The 20,749-nt window shown below is 41.4% G+C and overlaps 1 protein-coding gene across 3 annotated transcripts in view; it reads left to right on the top strand.

Annotated features, from left to right (window-relative positions):
• The window catches only part of PTPRG (protein tyrosine phosphatase receptor type G), a 761,059-nt gene that overhangs the window by 512,965 nt on the left and 227,345 nt on the right, over positions 1 to 20,749 (top strand). For all 3 annotated transcript variants that reach the window (XM_073592151.1, XM_073592152.1, XM_073592153.1), the window contains exon 8: positions 311 to 503. In XM_073592151.1, coding sequence (XP_073448252.1) covers positions 311 to 503 — 193 coding nt within the window. The remainder of the gene's footprint in view (positions 1 to 310; positions 504 to 20,749) is intronic.

Below are 20,749 nucleotides of genomic sequence, written 5' to 3' on the forward strand. Positions count from 1 at the left end.
TCAGGGCTCAATTCCTTCCAGCTTCTTGTTGCAGCTGCACTATCTCTGCTTGCAGATTTTTAGTCCTATGCTCCGTTGCACTGGGTTGTCCTCAGTAAAACTAACTTATTCCACAACATCGTGACTGTATCGGAAAGCTGCCATAAAGTCTGTTTTATGAGTTCAGCTGAAATTCATGCCAGTGATGTTCTCATTTCAAAACTGGCAGGTAAAAGCAAAATTACCCTGCTTGGTAGCCACTCTAAATATAAACAGCTTTTTCTTATTACATGTGTTGTCTTTAACTCCAAGCCTTAATTTCTGTTTTCAGCTGGAAGCTTTCTACTCCATATTTACCACTGAACAGCAGGACCACGTCAAGTCTGTGGACTATTTGAGGAACAACTTCAGACCCAAGCAGCGCTTAAATGACAGGGTGGTGTACAAGTCTGCGGTGAAAGATGCTTGGAATCAGGACATGAATGACGACTTGGACAACCCATTTGGCACAGAAGCATCGAAAGGTAGCTTATTTCACATGCTAGAGAAAGATTTTAGGTTCCTTCTCTTCTGGAACTGAAGCCTGAGACAGGTGTTTAATTAAAATGTCAGAGTGGAAAAATGTATAAGTGTATGTAGCCGGTAGAGTGTGGAATCATAGGCTTTATTTGGTTCTGCTAAATCATAGGAGATATTTCTGCATTTTATAAAGAGAAACCCCCAGCCAAACACCCGGTATACAAAATAGTTTTTACATTTGCCTGGAGTTAAAGCCAAGCTCTAACGAAAACATACATAGGGAGAACAAGAGCACCACACCAAAGGTTTATGCGTTTTGTGGGTTGATTTACTAAAGGCAAATAGACTGTGCACTTTGCAAAGTACAATTGCCCCAGAGCTGGGTAAATGAGCAGAAGCTCTGCTGACTTCCATCATCCAATCATGTGCAAGCAAAAATGCTGTTTATTTTTAATTTTCTTTGCATGTAGTTGGGTATTCTTTGCTAAGTGAAGCGTCACCTCATGTACCAAGCTCTGGAGCAACTGCACTTTGCAAAGTGCACAGTCTATTTGCCTTTAGTAAATCAACCCCTAAGAGTCTACATTTTATTATGGGAATTTAAAGATAACAAGCCAATGCATTTTGGGGTGAATAGGTTCCCCCCTTCACCAGAGCTTGAATTGCTGGTTTGAAAGGAATGTTTTAAAAGAGAAGTTCTGGATTAAAAAAAAACAATTATATGCACCTAGGTGGATGCAGCATGGACATCTGTCCGCTGCTGCCTCTGCAGTGAGAACTGAGTGATACTAGACAGCTGGTCACTCAGTTCTCCCCTCCGCTCTAAGCAGAGAGCCATGAATGTTAGTCAGCGGCTCCCTGCTCTCCACTCCAGCGTTCATTGGAGTGCTGAGCTGTGGAGGGGGCAGGAGGGGCTGGGTCAGGCTCTTAGCGGATTGCTGAGAGATTGAGCCAGGTGCTAGTCCAGGGATCTGGATGGATGATGACCATATCTCGAGTCTGGACTAACTGAGTGACGTCAGCCAACAGCAGGCTTTAGCCCCCTGGTGGCTGAAAACAGGTCACAGGAGTGAAAACTCATCTGTACGAGAAATATGGCCAAAACAAGTATGGCTTTGGCCATACTTCTGCTTATTTAAGTTAATCAGATGATTCATTTCACTAAGGAATAAAGTGGCTTTTTCTCCCAAAACTATGTTTAAGCTGCTGGTTGTGTAGGAACTCAATAATAATGCAAATTTCTACTTGATTTTAAAAAATGTTGAGTGATGGCATACCACCTTCTGCATCTCATTGGATAGTGAGGCTACCCATGATATGTGGGACCAAAAGTGAATGGCTGGATGATGATGTGCAAGAGCTGGACTTTAACAAGTTAAAGTTGGGATTTGGTTGCTTATTTGCAGTATCAAGTTCATGCTAATGCTAGCCCGCAGAGCTGATTTTAATCACAGGAAAAATATTTTATCTGCTGACTTCAATTTAAAAAGCAAACCGAGGTTGGTTTTTTTTTTTGTTTTTTTTTGTGCAATTGAAACCTACTTAGGGTTATCGGATTTAAAGGGTTTTTGCACTTTTGCAGCCAACAGGATAATACCTACTTTGTATTTATTACATGTCCTCATTCACATAACACAACTTAAAAAAAAAAAGTTAAAAATTACAGCTAACCATTTTGGATGCTCCCTTTTTTTTTTTTTTTTTTGAATTCCAGCAAGGAAAAAATCTGCTTGGTACCCTTTGGTATGAGAGGAGCTGGGAAGCTGTGTTTGCTATCATTTACCCTGCCTGTATTGTGCAGGCAAATATTTAATCAGTTGTACTAGATCTGAACACGGTCCTTTTGTTATTTTTACCTACAGGTAAGACTATAATAAGGCTTACCTGTAAGTAAAATGAATATCTCCTAAACGTGCACCTTTTAGGAAATATTCACCTTGCATGCAGCCACTGATGTCACTGGCGCATGCACTCTGAAGGTCTGGCATACCATGCTGAACCTTCAGAGCTTCTTGCTGGAACCGAGAGCTCCTGCGCACATGCAAGGGAGTGACGTCATCACAGCTCCAGGCACTCACTGTGCTGGAGCCTGCAAACCCAGAAGATAGGCCAGGGGAAGATGTCAGCCCTCTCAGCTGTGATTGTGCGCTGCTGGAAGGGCTTCGTTCTAAGGTGAGTATTTCATAATGTGCTAGTATGCAATGCATACTAGCACATTATGCAGTTGTCTTACAGATTTTTTTTTTTGTAATTCTGCAGCGGTTTACTACCACTTTAACAAAGGGTTAAAGGTTTGGGATTTTTTTTTGTTCTCCATTGCATATTAACCACTTAAGAACCGGAAGGACTCTCCCCCTTAATGTCCACGCCATTTTTTGCGATACGGCACTGCCTCGCTTTAACTGACAATTGTGCTGTTATGCAATGCTGTACCCAAACAAAATTCATGTCCTTTTTTTCCCACAAATAGAGCTTTTGTTTTGGCGGTATTTGATCACTTCTGCAGTTTTTATTTTTTTAGCTATAAACAAAAAAAAAGCGTCAATTTTAAAAAAAAAAACATGATGTTTTTTGCTATAATAAATTTCCAAACTTTAATTTTTTTTAAAACTAATTTCTTCATCAGTTTAGGCCAATGTGTATTCTTCTACATATTCTTGGTAAAAAAAAATCACAATAAGCGTATATTGATTGGTTTGTGCAAAAGTTGTAGTGCCTACAAAATAGGGGGTAGATTTATGCTTTTTTTTTTTTTTTTTTTTTTACTACTATTGGCGCTGATCTGTGATTTTTAGCGATAGATCGGGCACTTTTGACACTTTTGGGACCAATGACATTTAAACAGCGATCAGCGCTAAAATGGCCATTGATTACTGTATAAATGTCACTGATAGGGAAGGGGTTAACACTAGGGGGTGATTGAGTTAAGTTTCTTGGGAGGCGTTTCTAACTGTCACAGACATGGCTAGGCATGATGGGAATTGTAGTTCTTGAACAACTGGAAGGCCATAGTTTGAAGACCCTTGATCTAAGGCCTTATGCCCACTTATAAAAAAAAAGCCAGTAACGCTAACTGTAGAAAGCTGTAGTAGTGTTTTTCAGCGTTATTTGACGTTTTTAAGCTGTTATCAGCTTTTTTCAGAGTTGGCTTGTTTTTACAGCTGAAAAACTCCTCTCAAAACCCACTAGTTGTGGGGGTTTTTTCCAGCTAGAAAACACCCCTGCCAAAAAATGCCGATAACAGCCTATGTGTGCATGGATACATAAAGGTAAGACTTTTTTTTTTTTTTGTTATTCTATGTGAATAGGCACTCATAACAAATATACGGTGGTTTTTTGTTTTTTACTTCAAACTGACTGCAAAAGTAGAGATACATTTTAAAATGTCCCTTGTTTATTTAGCAAAGTGGGCTTTAGCATTCAGACACTCCTGGTTGTGTTTATATCAAGAAAAGAAGATCCCCCTTTATTGGGACTTTGTAGGCAACAACCACACATAAATTAATTAGAAAATATAATTTATTGTGTATACATAAAATTGTCCAATCATAAAGTGATCGTGTATTTAAAAGGCAAAAATTATACAAAAAATGTACAAAAAATGAAAAAAGAAAAACAAAGAAAAAAACACAAAAGGTTACATGGTTTGCATGACAAAAAGATTGTTGTTACTCTCCGATACAAAGTGGTCTCCGGTACCCCAGGGTACCACCGGAGAGTAACAACAATCTTTTTGTCATGCAAACCATGTAACCTTTTGTGTTTTTTCTTTGTTTTTCTTTTTTCATTTTTTGTACAATTTTTTTGTATAATTTTTGCTATGTCCTTTTAAATACACGATCACTTTATAATCAAATAATTTTATGTATACACAATAAATTTTATTTTCTAATTCATTTATGTGTGGTTGTTGCCTACAAAGTCCCAGTGAAGGGGGATCTTATTTTCTTGATATACAACTAGGGATGTGGCAACAACACACACTGGTCTGATATGGTGAAATCCTCTTTTTTTGCTGGTTGTGTTTATGTGAGGTCGCTCGGCTGCATAGTTGTCTCTTTTGTCAGCTGTGCATTTGTATGATATTCTTTCTCATCCATGCACGCATATTAACACTGCTCTCTCATTCTAGTTCCCATAATCCTAATGCACAACAGATGCGTCCACATATGAACTGTCCAATATATTCCTCGTGTTTTTTGTTTCTTTTTTTTTACTTTGGGGAAAAAAAAAAAAGAAACAAGCTCGCCGAATGGTTCTAATTTGTGTAAAAAGATCATTTGAATCGGACACTCGACTTACATTTCTATGCTCATTGCTCTTGGTGCGGGTTCCTTAGCCCCGGCCAATTCTATTACAAATCCATTCTGAATCTGAAATGAAGATAAAAGCACTTTTGTGCCGCGTCCCAGAATGCTTCAGGTGCTCGCGGGCCAAAGTGGCCAGAGCTGAACCAACATTTCTGTCGTTATGACATTGTTTGGCTTTTTGTGCGGTGTGGCTTCTACATCGCAAACAGCGAGAGGCTAATTTGGGCCAGTTACCCAAATCGTTTATATCACTGCAAGCCAATAATGGTAATTATTACGAGCACAGACTCATTGATTGTTCCTGCCTCTCCATGTGAATTAAAGGAAAAAATATATACACTGTTTGTGACTTGCATTTGTCTCACTTTTAATGAGCATAAAGCACGAGGCCAGTGTGCTGCGTGTTTCAATGTGCTTATACTGAAGTATATATAAAATTTACATGAAATTTGGGAAATACAAAATTAGCATATTTTATGCCGTCTGTAACAGAACAGTTTTTGATTTTCTGCATCCCATCTTTTATTTCCTCCTAACCCTATCAGTAGATCTTGTTACTTTTAATCTCCCTTCAAAAGGCCAAGCTGTCAAGCAGAAGTGGCAGTTACAGGGGTTTGGACAAACCATATAACACTGGTGAGATTGCTTAGAATAGTTAGCTTTTATAAATATGGTTTAAACTCCTTTTTACAATAAAAAAAAAAAACAGTTGCTGTAACTGCTTAGAAAGTGTTAGCTGGAATTGGGCTTTGCGTTTTGTCACTTATAGTGGAACTTCACCCTCCCACCTAAAAATGCAGTTAATGTGCTGTTTACCTCTATTCCTTTTTCTATACTGGATAAATAAACTTACAAGCCCAGCCAATCCAGCATTGTCTTATTCTTCTGCCAGGCTCTCCTCCTACTGGTCCCATCCTATGCTGCCATTTTTCTCTGTACATCATCAGGGAGCCATCTGCCTCTTCAGCTTCATGCAGCCGTCCCTCTGGTAATGTGGTGCATCTGTTAAAGATTGCCCCAAAGCCTTCTGGGATGGGTGGGTCTTCCAGGAAGCTGTGGGTAGCTGGGGTCCTAAAATTTCAAGTCCTAGCCAGGCCTTAAGAGTTACTCGCCACCAGTTGCCCCGCCCAAACCCTACTCCGCCCCGCCCCTAAACACTCCTTTGTAAATTATCATATTTTATTTATCACAGTCAGATCAATGAAATATGATTGATGATTTCTGGTATTGGTTATTTTATTTTTTTCTTCAGTGTAGTAATTACATATACTGGGGGCGAAAAGAGCAGCCATCAGAAATTTTGGGGCCCCTTACACAGCTTTAGGCCTGGACCCCCAACCCACTCCGCCCTGTACACTCAGTCCCCTCTGACACACATATACAGAAAACATAACACACACACACTGCACACACACACTGCACACACACACTGCACACACACACTGCACACACACACTGCACACACACACTGCACACACACACTGCACACACACACTGCACACACACACTGCACACACACACTGCACACACACACACCGCACACACACACCGCACACACACACCGCACACACACACCACACACACACCACACACACACACACTGCACACACACACTGCACACACACACACAGCACACACACACACACACTGCACACACACACACACCACACACACACACTGCACACACACTGCACACACACTGCACACACACACACACTGCACACATACACACACTGCACACATAACACACACACATACATAACACACACACATACATAACACACACACATACATAACACACACACATACATAACACACACACATACATAACACACATACATAACACACACATACAAAACAAACACACACCACACACATGCATAACACACAAACATCACACACATACATCACATACATCACACACACACACACACACACACACACACACACACATACATAACACACACATACAAAACAAACACACGCCACACACATGCATAACACACACACACATGCATAACACACACACACACACACACACACATAACACACATACATAACACACACATACATCACACACACATACATCACACACATACACACATACATCACACACATACACACATACATCACACACATACACACATACATCACACACATTCACACACATACACACATACATCACACACATACACACATACATCACACACATACACACATACATCACACACATACACACATACATCACACACATACACACATACATCACACACATACATCACACACATACACACATACATCACATACATCACACACATACATAATATACACAACACACACACACAACTCTGGCCCCCCCTGTACACAAACAGCTCCTCCCCTTACCATAGCTCCCAACTGTCCCTGATTTCAAGGGTCTGTCCATGATTTGGAGCAATGTCCTGCTGTCCCTCTTTCTTCCTCATTTGTCCCTCATTTTGGTCTGATCTATATAGTTGTATATAAAATGCACTTTTTATCTTTCAAAAAGTGTTTCCCAGTGCTAAACCTTTCATACAAATTCTAAATTGTTGCATTTGTAAATTTTAAAAGTCAATATATAGGAATAGTAAAAAAAAAAGCCTGTGTGGCTTTAATTAACCTTTTTTTTGGTTAATTCTCCTTTAAGGGGGTGTGGCAGGGGGCATGTCCTGTGCCTACATACGTTTGCTAGTAGGTGTCCCTCATTCCCATCTCAAAATATTGGGAGGTATGCCTTACTTATACACACAGGCCCTATTTGTAAAAGGGGGTCTGCCACATGTCCCTGAGACAGAATACAGTACAAGCAGCACTCGCAGAGGAGTGCACATGCAAAAAGCAGCCACAGATGGCAGTAAAGAGCCCGATGTGAGCAAAATAACAGAACAGCAGCTCTGTTGTGAATGAATGCATTGAGAAAGATAGGGCAGTCACGCTAATAGGAGGAGGAGAAGGGACAGGAAGCGTCCGCCACAATCTTTCTTCCTCACCCTCAGCTTATTTCCACTTGCCAAAATGTTAGCAGGTAAGTGGAAATTTTGAGGGCTGTTGTAACTGACTAGTTTCTGTTTACAGAAAAAAAAGTGGACTACATAGTTCCTACAAAGCTAAATAGGACAACTACTTTTTTTAAAGAAATAAAAAAACATTTAATGCCTCAGCCCTCACTACAGGCCTCCAAGGGCCACACAACATGTACCAAAAGGCCGCATGTAGCCCTTGAGCCACCAGTTAGGAACCAGGTGCCCAGGTCTTTGCTGTGTGCTCTGCCCAGCATTGCATAGCTTCTTCCTTTAAAGAGCCTCTTTCACTTTGTGTGCCGAGTGACTGATCAGGAAATGTGTAGCCTTGTAGAAAGAAGGAAAAGGGGAAACCTTTAAGTAAAATTATCCCTACACGTCCACTATTTAAAGAGACGTTTCGGGTAAAAAAATAAATAAACCCTTTATACTCCCCTCTATGCTGCATCATATATAATCTGTGTGATGCTGCTGCTGTCCCACATTAGGTCTAACACAGAGAACTGAGCGATCACATGACCGCTGATCGCTCAGCTTTCTGTCTGCTTGGAGCGGAGATTGCCAATCACCATTCTCTGCTCTGCCAGTGCTCATTGTAGCTCTTAGCTGGAGAGAAGGGGGGTACAGCTCCTGTGACCCAGAAGAGCAGTATGGCCAAAAAGCTTTGGCTATACTTATCTTTTAATGGTCATGTAATGCATTTTTCATGAAATAATTTCATACTGCGTTTTTATTCCTCCTTGTAATGTCCTTTTGTGAGCTGACAAACCCTCATTTGTTTGGACCGTGCAGTGTGCATTAGTTGCGGTTGTGCACTGCGATATGCACACTACAAATCCCATTGTCCTTAGGCCTGGTTCACATCTATGTGTTTTTTTAGCGCTTTTTTCAGAAACACACTACAGTTCATTGGTTTCCTATGGGACACGTTCACATCTATGCTTTTTTTTTTTTTTCAGCCGCTGCGTTTTTGGAAAGGGACTTTTTTTAAATGCAAAATTTTTTTCTTTTTTGGTTCAATAGACTTCAATGGAGAAGCTGCAGAAAAGCATGTAATGCGTTTTGGCCTCGATTTTGCTGCAATTGGCGTTTTCATGTTTTTAATTTGCCCAGGAACAAATTGACCAAAAAAAAAAAAAAAAGCATAAAATAAATGCAAAGCGCAAATTGCTGCAAAATCACGTGTGCAAAAATGCAAAACACACAGCAAAAAGCATTGCAGAAACAGATCAAAAGCAAACTCCATAGGTGTGAACTGAGCCTTTGTCCATCTCCGGAGTGAGCGGGTATTGGTTGGAACCGAATTTCAGCAAAGATAGTGAGCCAGTCAATAGTATGTGAATTGAATTATGTTGGGGACAAAAAGAATTAAGGCTGGGTTCACACCTAAGCCGCATGCGGCTCGCAGCAGGGGTCCGGTGCGTCCCTGTTCTCCGTTTCAGGAATGAATCGGGGCCGAATTTTCGCCTGAATCCGGCCCTGAAACGGAGCCAAAGATGCACAGGACCCCTGTGCAATCCCCTCCGCAGAGATATGTGAACTGGCTCCATAGAGAGCCAGTCACAATCTCTGTCATGCAAATTGGATGCGGTGAAAACCACATCCAATTCGCACTAGTGTGAACCCAGCCTAAAGGTGCGTTGTGTTAAAGCAGATATTTTGTGCTTGTGTTGGGCAACTCATTCAAAATGAGTGGGATGGCAATGTACCTCAACAGCCCAAAAAACCTGTCTGCACCTTTTCTTGCAGTACACCACAACATTAGTAACACACTTCGCGTTGCGGAAGTGGGAATGGAGCCTTAAAAAAAAAAGAGCAAGAAATAGAGGAGGTAGACTTGAAGGATTTGCTTTTTTTTTTTTCTACCGTCACTCTTCTATATTTCTTTGTGTTATAAGTAACAGGAAAATATGATTTCTATTTTCGGCCTTCTATGTTTGGTTGTAGGTCATATAAATGACAGCAGATACAGTATGTACCTGTATGTTGTTTACTGTGATTGTCAATGTGTTATAATGCAGCTATTCTCTATACACTCTGACACATTTCTACTAATTAGCATTTCCTAGGAAAAAGAGCTGATTATGTGGTAGAGCTCAGCAACTGGCAGGCAGAGTGGATGAACTGCTGCAAACAAGTCTTTGTGTGAATAGTTGAGCTGATGTGGGAACAAAGAGGGTAATATTGAGCTGATGGGACCTCATTACCATATGAGCATTCCTAGATGAATACTTGGGATCAACGCTAAACCGTTCTGCAGCTGTTGCTACAGCATAACTGGCGGGCGAGGGGACCTGGTTTTGTAGCTGGGGGTGTTAATAGTCCAAAGACATTAAAAAAAAGACGCAAACCCAACACCCCCTGTCACCCTTTGTAGAATAAATGGAGCTTGCATGTTCCTGCCATGCTCTTAGAGTTTTCTGACATCAGTAACCTCTTCATGCATTGGAATAAAATGAAGATGCTGCTGACATATTTAGAGAATGATTCACTAATTCTCATTTCAATCTCCAGCCTTGCGTTTTTTATAATAGTGCAGATTTTTCTTTTAGGACTTATTTTTATTCTTATTTTACTTATACTCTCTCCCTGTCAGAGCAGAAGTGTTAGGCAGAGTGTTGGACTGTAACATTATTTCATCTCCCGCCCAAAACAGTGCAGGTAAAAGACACCTGAAAATAGTGTAATTTAAAGTGATACTAAAGTATAGTTTTTGTTTTTTTTTTTCATTAAAAATAACAAACCTGTTATACTTACCTCCTCTCTGCAGTGGTTTTGCACAGAGCAGCCCCAATTCTCCTCTTCTCGGGTCCCTCTTCAATGCTCCTGGCCCCTCCCTCCTGTTGAGTGCCCCCACAGCAAGCAGTTTGCTATGGGGGCACCTGAGCTAAGTCACAGCTCCCTGTGTCCATTCAGACACGGTGCCCCGCCCCACCCCCTCTCTATCCTCATTGACTAACTGACTTTGACAGCAACAGGAGCCAATGGTGCCGCTACTGTGTCTCAGCCAATCAGGAGGGAGAGTCCCAGATGGCCACGGCACTCATGGACATCCCCTGGATAGAGAGGGGGCTCAGGTAAGTATTAGGGAGGATGCTGCACACAAAAGGCTTTTATCTTAACCACTTATGGACCACCGCACGCCGATATACATCCTAACTTTGAAGAGGAATATCATTGTTATGGCAGCAGCTAGCTGCCATAACCCCGGTATCCTCTTTTTCGGCTGGCGGACAGCTTTCCAATAAGAGTGGTCTCTGCAGCGGATTCGCCACAAGATCGCTTTTATTGGTGGCGGAAGAGGGCCCCCCCCGCCGCTTACCGTAGTCATCGGCGGAGGCGATCGGATGTTACACCTTGCTGGGTATGGAGACAAGTGAGGGGAAGATGGCCCCCACTCGTCTCCATAACGTTGCAAGGCAGAGGCAACGTCAAAACGTCACTTCTGCCCATAGGCTCTTAAAGGGCTTTTTTTTTTTTTTTTTTTTTTAAATAGCATTGCATTTTAGTGTAAATATAAGATCTGAGGTCTTTTTGATTTAAGAGGTCCTGTCATGCTTTTTTCTATTACAAGGGATGTTTACATTCCTTGTAATAGGAATAAAAGCGTATATAATCCCAAAAACAAAACAAAAATTGATATAGTGCAGCTTACCATTGCTTAGATATAGTAGCTGCCTTTTTTATTTTTTTAGGCTGAGAACATTAAAGAGTGTACAGAAAATGCCTGTTGATCTTGCCATAAATATAGGTGGGGGGGGGGGATTTAGGGATTTACTAAAACTGGTGCACTCAGGATCTGGAGCCGCTGTGCGTAGTAACTAGTCAGCTTCTAACTTCAGCTTAAGATCAAAGAAGCGCCACACTCCCATCCAGCCAACCTAGTGTAGACCCAAACATGGCCTCAGCCCATGAGTCATCTCCAAAGTCACACCCCCTGTCATGTTTCGCTCCGCCTACCAGAGCCTGATCATTACCTATGGTTAAGCTCCAGTGGGTGCAGCAGAACTTGAAAATGATGCGGTTTTCAAGTCTACACTAGGTTGACCGGACAGGAGTGCAGCGCTTCTTTGATTTTATATATGCATCACTTCGGATGAGCACTTTCGGCAGCCTGCTTCTTTCTCCCTGTTGACTTTGGGAGTTTGGCTTCCCCAGCTTAAGCGGTGTTCACAATTTAACTCTAACTCCAGCTTGTTCAATTAAGCTTTGACATTAAACTCTAGAAGCTGTTTGGTTACTATGTACACCTACACCAGATTCTGTGTGCACCAGTTTTAGTAAATCTCCCTCATGGTGTCCTTGTCTCTTCCTATGAGCTTAATTGAGAGCAGAACAATCCTATCTATCTTGTGTAAACTACTATTCTCATCAGCCCCAGTGTAATGGTGATGGACAAAGGCAGACCCATTTGAAGTCAAGCCTGGGTGGCATCTGTTGCTGCTTTCATTGATACAGTGGAGGAAAATGTGGTGTTCAGAGAATTGCCATGTGAAAATAAAAGCCAGAAAAAAAGAACACTGATGTAGCTACCACATTCGAGGGCTGTTAAGCTGTAATATATTACATTTTTATTTTTAGACTTGGAGACACTTTGAAAATTATACCCTCCTTCAGCCATGTTGAGTTCAGTCAAAGACATATTAGTCTCTATGGGGATCAGGCTGACACTAACTGACATTTCTGCTCTGGCAGGACGAGAATACAACCAATTACCAGCATACAACTCTTCCTGTTAGGTAAATGTACTATTATAATGGCATAGGAGTGGATAATCAGATTCTTACTAATCTCAATTCATGACCAGTCCTTCTTAACCTATGGCACCACCAGAGAGGCACAGCTCAGTAGTGACATAACTGCACCATACCTAATAAGACCGAGGTACAACCTTAAATTGTGCTTACCCACAGGTCACACAATGCAAATGAATGCTAATTGAGAAAGTAATCCCTCTGGGTGAACAATAGACCTTGCAAGGTTATCTCTGGAGATATTGATGTAGGCCTTATCAGAACTTTCCTTGAACTGATTGCTAAGTGGGATGGTTTGCCTTCATTACAACCACATGATTAGTCTCCCTGTCATAAGAATAAATGCTAAAGAAATACAGAAAGGAGCACCAGACCAAAATCAGATAAGAATCCAAGATCAGTTTAATTGTTGATAAAAAAGTTATATAAAAACATCCGTGTTTTGAGAGGAAATCCAACCCTTCATCAGGGCTAAAAAAAAATAAGCTAGGATTATACGTTTTCAGGTTCTCAGTACTCTGCAATACTCTTTGAAAATGTTTCACCAAAACTGAATCCCGGTTGCAGAGGATGTCTATATTCTGACTCCCAAACCGCACAAACAGGAAATGAGATCTCTCAATTTATTCTGAGCTCAAACTACGCCACTAGGTGCATCAGATGGCATTTTTTGAATGTGTTACTAGTTTTGGAAAATCATAGACCTATAAACCTAAGGATTGGAATGTTATTTTTTTTTTTAAACGTAAATTACAAAATGGTTTGCATAGCTATTTTACATGTTTTGTTAGCAAAAGGTTTTCTTTAATTAGCCGCACAGGGCTTAGATTAGTAATGTTAGAGACCTGTTGCATCAAATGCCTGTATACGGCTGTCTTCCATTTCCCCTAGCTGGCAGTTATCTTTTGCTGGAGCTGTCCAGTACAAACTGTATAATCCACTTCGGAGTGTTGCCTGCAGGGCGGTAATTTGTTTTAGTGGAGAGTTTGTGTTTCCGGATGTGATTGGGCGTTCTGTGACCTTTTCTCAAAGATCTTTGCCAAGCCAGCAAACTAAACTTCACTTGAAGCGGCACAGACCCCTAACTGTTTCGTAATTATGAGCGCTGAACATATGCTTGACCATTTACCTCGCCAAGTTTCAGTTTTATACTGTGTTCTATTTGCTGATCTGATTAACCCCTGTGATGCCAGAGAGTTATAGTGATTTTTTTTTCCATGTGTTTGCTATGAAATGCATAAGTAAGAGATAATGCAGCATTATCTGATAGTTTGCTAGATATGAAGATATTAAACAGATTTATGAAAAATTAGGAACATTTTAAATTGTATGAATAGGCCCTTAAACATTCCACTGAGAGCTGAGCCATTCAGTTTGAATGTTAAATGGAACTGGTGAGTTTGTTTTGGATGCAGGTTTTTTTTTTTTTTTTATAAAAGGTTGTTTGCCTAGTTAGAGTAAAGCTAGCTGTACAGCAGAGCTGCACGATTAATCATGAAAAAGTCGCGATCTCGATTCAACCCCCCTCATTTCCACGATTCATTCATGTAACAAGTGCAGAGCCGTTCTCTGCTTACTCACAGCTGTCAAAAAAAACAAAACAACCATCTGGCAAATGTTTATCAACATTGCTCATTGCTGAGATAAAAGAAAACATTGTAACATTTAGTTCTTTTGGATCAAAGGGATCAACTTTGGTCTGTAAATGAGGTCAGATTAACCAGAAAGACTAAGCCTTTTTTCTTACACTTACAAGTTTAAATCAATATTTTCTGCTAGAAAATTACTTAGGACCCCCAAATATTATATATATATATATATATATATATATATATATATATATATATATATATATATATATATATATATATATATATATATATATATATAAATATATATATATAAATTTTTTTTAGCATAGACCCTAGAAAATAAATTGGGCCGTTGCAATATTTTATGTCACAGCAGTCTTTTAAACAGTTTTTTGGGAAAAAATACACTTCATTTATTTAAAAAAAAAAAAATGAAACAGTAAAGTTAGCCTAATATTTTTGTATAATGTAAAAGATGATGTTACGCCGAGAATTGTCCGAGAACCGTGATCTTTATTCTAAGCAAAAAAATTGTGATTCTCCTTTTTTCCAGAAGCAGCTCTACTGTACAGTGGTAGAATTTTGTATGAAAATGGTTGCTTTAGAAATGTTTTGTTTGTTTTTCTAATAGTTAATGTGGTCAAATTGATCATTTTCAACTGTGGTGATGAGCAAAACCAAAGAAGGGTGGAAAATATTTCACATTTTTTATCCGATTAAGGAAAATTCATTAAATTCTAATTCCCATTCAAAATCACATTTTCTTCTGTTTATCCCGTCATACCTGTCATGGCCATCAAATGAAACTAATTGTAGGTGTCCCTTCAAGCCATAGGAGAAAACATTTAGTTTGTGGAAGCAGTATGCAGCATTAGAAGTGTTACTGAGGCATGAAGGACTAAGTGCCTTATGATATGAACAAGGTATGAAGGACTAGATGTCTTGTGACAAGAATGAGGCATGAAGGACTAGGTGCCTTGTGGCATGAAGGACTAGGTGCCTTGTGGCATGAAGGACTAGGTGCCCTGTGGCATGAAGGACTAGGTGCCCTGTGGCATGAAGGACTAGGTGCCTTGTGGCATGAAGGACTAGGTGCCTTGTGGCATGAAGGACTAGGTGCCTTGTGGCATGAAGGACTAGGTGCCTTGTGGCATGAAGGACTAGGTGCCTTGTGGCATGAAGGACTAGGTGCCTTGTGGCATGAAGGACTAGGTGCCTTGTGGCATGAAGGACTAGGTGCCTTGTGGCATGAAGGACTAGGTGCCTTGTGGCATGAAGGACTAGGTGCCTTGTGGCATGAAGGACTAGGTGCCTTGTGGCATGAAGGACTAGGTGCCTTGTGGCATGAAGGACTAGGTGCCTTGTGGCATGAAGGACTAGGTGCCTTGTGGCATGAAGGACTAGGTGCCTTGTGGCATGAAGGACTAGGTGCCTTGTGGCATGAAGGACTAGGTGCCTTGTGGCATGAATGAGGCATGAAAGACTAGGTGCCTTGTGGCATGAATGAGGCATGAAGGACTAGGTGCCTTGTGGCATGAATGGTGCATGAAGGACTAAGTTGTTTGTGACATGCATGAAGCATGAAGGGCTAGTTGTCTTTTGGGACAAGAATAAGGCATAAAGGACAAAGTGCCTATTGACATGAATGAGGCATGAAGGACTAGGTGCCTTTGTGGCATGAATGAACCATGAAGGACTAGGTGCCTTTGTGGCATGAATGAACCATGAAGGACTTAGTGTCTTGTGACATGAGTAAGGCATGAAGGACTAGGTTTCTTGTGACATGACTGAGACATGAGGGACTGGGTGCCTTGTGATATGAGGGACTGGGTACATTGCGACTTGAATGAGGTATGAGGGAATAGATGGCTTCTGACATTACTGAGGCATGAAGGACTAAGTGGTTTGTGACATGAATGAACCATGAAGAACTAGGTTTCTTGTGACATGACTGTGACATGAGGGACTAGGTGACTTGTGACATAACTGAGGCATGACAGTCTAGGTGCCTTGTGACATGAGGGACTCAGTACATCGGGGACTTGAATGATGTATGAGGGACTAAGTGCCTTCTGACATTACTGAGGCGTGAAGGACTAAGTGGTTTATGACATCAATGAGGCATGAGAGACTAATTGCCTTGGGATGTGACTGAGACATGAGGAAATAGATACCCTGTGACATGACTGAGGCATGGGGGAGGACTGGGTGTCAGGTGACAGGACTGAGGCATGAGAGCCTGGGTACCACATGATGTAACTTGGGCATAAGCCACATGTGTCTGTGACTCCAGTACTTTGTAAAGTACTGTTTATAAGTACAGTTTATAAACTGCCAGTGTTGACCTTCTGAAAATACTAGTTGCCTGGCTATTGTGCCTACACATGGCCTTCAGTACTTTGAGTCACTGATCTCAAGCAATTTACAGGGCAGGAAAGTTGGCGTAAAGTCAGACGTACTTCTCTACATGCTTGCTCCAGCTCAGTGACTCAAAGTATTGAAGCCAGATGGGTGGCAGGACAAGTCGGCTACCATTTGCAGAATGAGAGGTCAGCATTGGTAGTCTTCATGTATTCTCTCAGCAAAGGTTTCCTTGTGAAATAAGAAATGTCACAAAGGGTGTAAAAGAACTGGCTGCAGCAGCACGTGTAAAGCCCCGTCCTGAGGTTTGAGCCTAATGCAGGTTGATTGCCGATCAATGCATAGGATATTCTCAGCAGCACCTGGGATGTTAATGCTTCCCCTACTTAGTGCACCAGGTTAATCCAACATAATCGTCGATTTAGTAGTCTCAGCCCCTTCGAAGTCATTTATACTAGACAGAAAAGGTTTTTTTCGGACCGATTCTTAGCTAAGGCAATGTTCCAACTATTGATCCGAAGTCAAAGGTACAGCGCTATTCAAGAGAGGCAATTTAGTTCACATTCACTATTTCACCCAGCCTGACATCATAAATGAAACCATATCTCACCGTAGAGTTATTGCCGCTCAGCCATCAATCACGGCCTCTAAAGGTTGCCTTGTGTATTGCGGACCTCGAAAGGTGACATAACACTTCTCGCCAGCTCTCTTTGGGTTGTCTGTGTCAGGGTTATTTCGGAAAGTTGATCCCATGCTTCAATTCCGACAATTTCCCTGAGCAGAATACATCGGAGGCCCCGGTTTCTCGCAGAAGCCACATAAATACCAGATGTGGTTCACAGAGAGGGCACTGAAGAAACACAAGATCTAGGAGATGAGCTGCAGGAGATGGCAGCTCATTGTGTTTAACCTGTCGGACATTTCCATTTAATAGAAAAGGGTCAAATTAATGAGGCAATGAAACACATTTGTCAGACACACGTCACTCTAATTTAGGTAATATTGCATTATTTGTTTTTGTAAGGGGATGCATACATTGTAAAAGATTAGAGTGCTTTAGCAAATGCCCAGATGAGCTCCAGGCATCTAAAACAACATTAATGCAGCTACTGTATTATTATATTCAATTAGTTTAAATGCCTGGACCAGACATGGTCTCAGCCTTATGCAGTCCCCTTTACAGCAGCACTGTAAAAGGGAAGGGACGGTGCTTGGCGCTAATCAAGTTTCCTGCCTGCACAAGTGCTGACAAGGACCATGCTGATAGAAGAGAACAAAGAGATGACATTATGAGTCTGTTGCTGCTCCTTCACTGTTCAATCACAGGCTGGAGGCAGGGACAAGACCTACTGTAGGTCTTTTCACTGCCTGCAGTCTGACTGGAGAGTGAAGAAGCAGCAACAGACTAATCAAGTCATCTCCTCCTTCTCTTCTCCTCTCAGCATGGTCCTTGTCAGCACTTGTGGGCACCAAGGGGTTTATTTACTTTTTCTTGCCACTGTATCTGTGCTGCTTGAATTTAGTGAAAAAAAAAAATCCGTAAAGCTGGCCACACAGAACAAGTTATTTACCAATTCCTGATGAACAGGGCTACATTTGAACCATGAGTGGGCATGTCATCGCCACTCTTCTGCCCCACCTTCTTTGATCTGAAAATTGTAGGAGGCAAACCTAAAACTGTCAGCCACCCATGACTGCGGCCAGTGGACTCCACCCACTGTGCTGGTATTCTGACAGCCACTGGTGACGGCTGTTGCAATACAATAGCCATCAGAGATTTGTCCATCTGTGTTGTTAGTCTTGGAGTGAACAGGTTGGTAAAACCGTACCTGCATCTGTATTTCAATGGTGTATTTAGCAGTTTGCCTGAAAATCATTTTTAGACACTTTGCTAACCACTTATACCAGATCCACGTCTTTCGGATAAGGTAAGGAAAAATCTGTCAGAATAGGAAGTGAGGGGAAGCCTCCCATATAATAGTAAAGCATATACATATAAATACAGAGTGTGTATATATGTGTGTGTATGTATATGTGTGTGTATATATATATATATATGTATATATTGTAGTTCTTCCATGAAGGCCATGTCTGTGGACAGTAAATGGATGTACCTGGGTCCTAGGTATTTCCTCCAGTTCTGTGCTGATGGCATTGCTGGACATCTTCTGAAGCATGATGTGTCTTTCATCTGCTGCATTAGGTTCTTGGCTGATCACTGCGTTTACAGTCCTCATTGTTGCCCATTTCTTTGTGCTTTTTCAAAAGAGCTTAAACAGCACACCTTGAAACCTCAGTCTGGTTTGAAATCATCTTTGTCTGGGAGAGACCTCACTGATGCAATACCTTGTGTCTTATTGCTTTGTTTAGTTTTGCCATGGTGTAAGGCCTGTGACATGAAACTGTCTTCCACAGCCTCACCTTAGTAGCAGAGTTTGGCTGTTCCTCACCCAGTTTTAAGCCTCCTACAAAGCTGTTTTTGTTTCAATTAATGACCGTTTCAACCTACATTTGAAATTGATCCCAAGTAGACATGTTTGTTAATTTTGTTTAGAAAAAAAAATCAAAGCTTTACAACCACTTTAACAGAAGTCTATGCAATTTGCAATGAAATTGGTAAAAAGTAATGCAGGAACCTTTTTTATAATCCCTGCAACATGAACTGATTCCATTGTCAGCAATGGGGTGCAACTTGTCATGCGATTTGAAACGGTCACATCACATGACAAGTCACACCGGTGTGAATGGGGGCTCAGTTCTTCACAATATGGCTCTGCTTAACCCCACGCTGCCTTTAAACCATAAAAAGTTCCAGCTGGGCCATACACCTACATGACTAACTTAATAATTCCTATTTTTGGCTTTGTACTCCGACTTTTGGGTGGCTGGGGGCTGCCACAAGTATGGACCAGCCACAGAAATAAGGTAAATATAATGCCAGAACTTAATAACATGCAGCCGTCACTGATTTGCATGTAGACCGGAAGTAGATACAAAGAGGGTGCAGAAGAGATCAGAAGCCCTGAGATACAACAAAGAATGAAAAAAGGTTAAACCAATTATTTTATGAAGATGAAAATGGGCGTTTTTATGATACTCTGCGCTTTACCGAGCTAATTGTCTTCCAGATATGCTTTACATCCACTTTAACACTAATTGTCTAGTAAAGCTATGCTTTTGCATAAACCTTTTTACAATCAGTATCACGTTCAGAGACGGAGTGTCGCCTTCTAACGGTTACAAGAGTAAAAGACGCCATCTTCCAAAGAATAAACTTGTGTGATCTAAAACCGCTACAGCAGAAAAATAACACCATATTCATCCCAGATTCCATTGTGGCAGTTTCATCACTTGCTGGCCTCCTGCCTCTTCCATTAGTGTGAAACTTTGTTCAGAATTCTCAGCACTGGCCAAATGCTGCAGTCATTACAAAGCCAAGTTATAGCGTCACGCTTCTGCAATGAATTTTGTGTAATATCAAACGTGCAAATAAAAGGAGAGCAGGTGTTGTGAGAGCGACACCTTCGTTGTGGTCCTGTGACAGGGGACTGGACAGAAATTGATCCACCGGTGGGATTATCTTCAGCCAGTGTGCAATACAGCAAACCTAATAAACCTTCTGTTGAAGGCCAGTTAGACATCCATGCCGGTGCACACCCCCCAAACGCAGACCTTGTGCACTCGGGGCCGTTCGCCCGCGCGGATGTCCTATTGGGAGCGGCGGCTGTGTCCCGGTTGACATGAAGGGGGACGTATGGAACACGTGTACATCCCTGTGCAGGTAAACGCAGCCTTCGTGGGTGAATGAGGCCTAAGAAGATGGAAAATGTGATCTAGTGTGTAACAGTGAAGTCTTCCGGCTCCCCCTGTTAGAAAAGCAGCTCTGTAGCATTTCATAGCTCAAAGCAGACATTCTGTAAAAAATACATCTTACCACAAAACAAATCCTGAACACCAGAGCAGTGTAAACATGTCTTCATAGCGACGCTTATAATTGTGATCTCCATGTCGGCAGCAGTTACATAATTCAGCGGATTCTGTCTGAGAACGCAGCGCAGCTTTTTAGAGCAGCATGACTCGAGACGGGGAGCTGTTGACATGTTTTGTTAATGCTACATGCCCATAGTGAATGAACCATATATAAAAGCTAAGCTTGCGATGTAAAGATGTCCACTTAGTATGCTAAAATGCAC

The sequence above is a fragment of the Aquarana catesbeiana genome, linkage group LG07 (genome assembly GCF_042186555.1).
Source record: "Aquarana catesbeiana isolate 2022-GZ linkage group LG07, ASM4218655v1, whole genome shotgun sequence".
Lineage (NCBI taxonomy): Eukaryota > Metazoa > Chordata > Amphibia > Anura > Ranidae > Aquarana > Aquarana catesbeiana.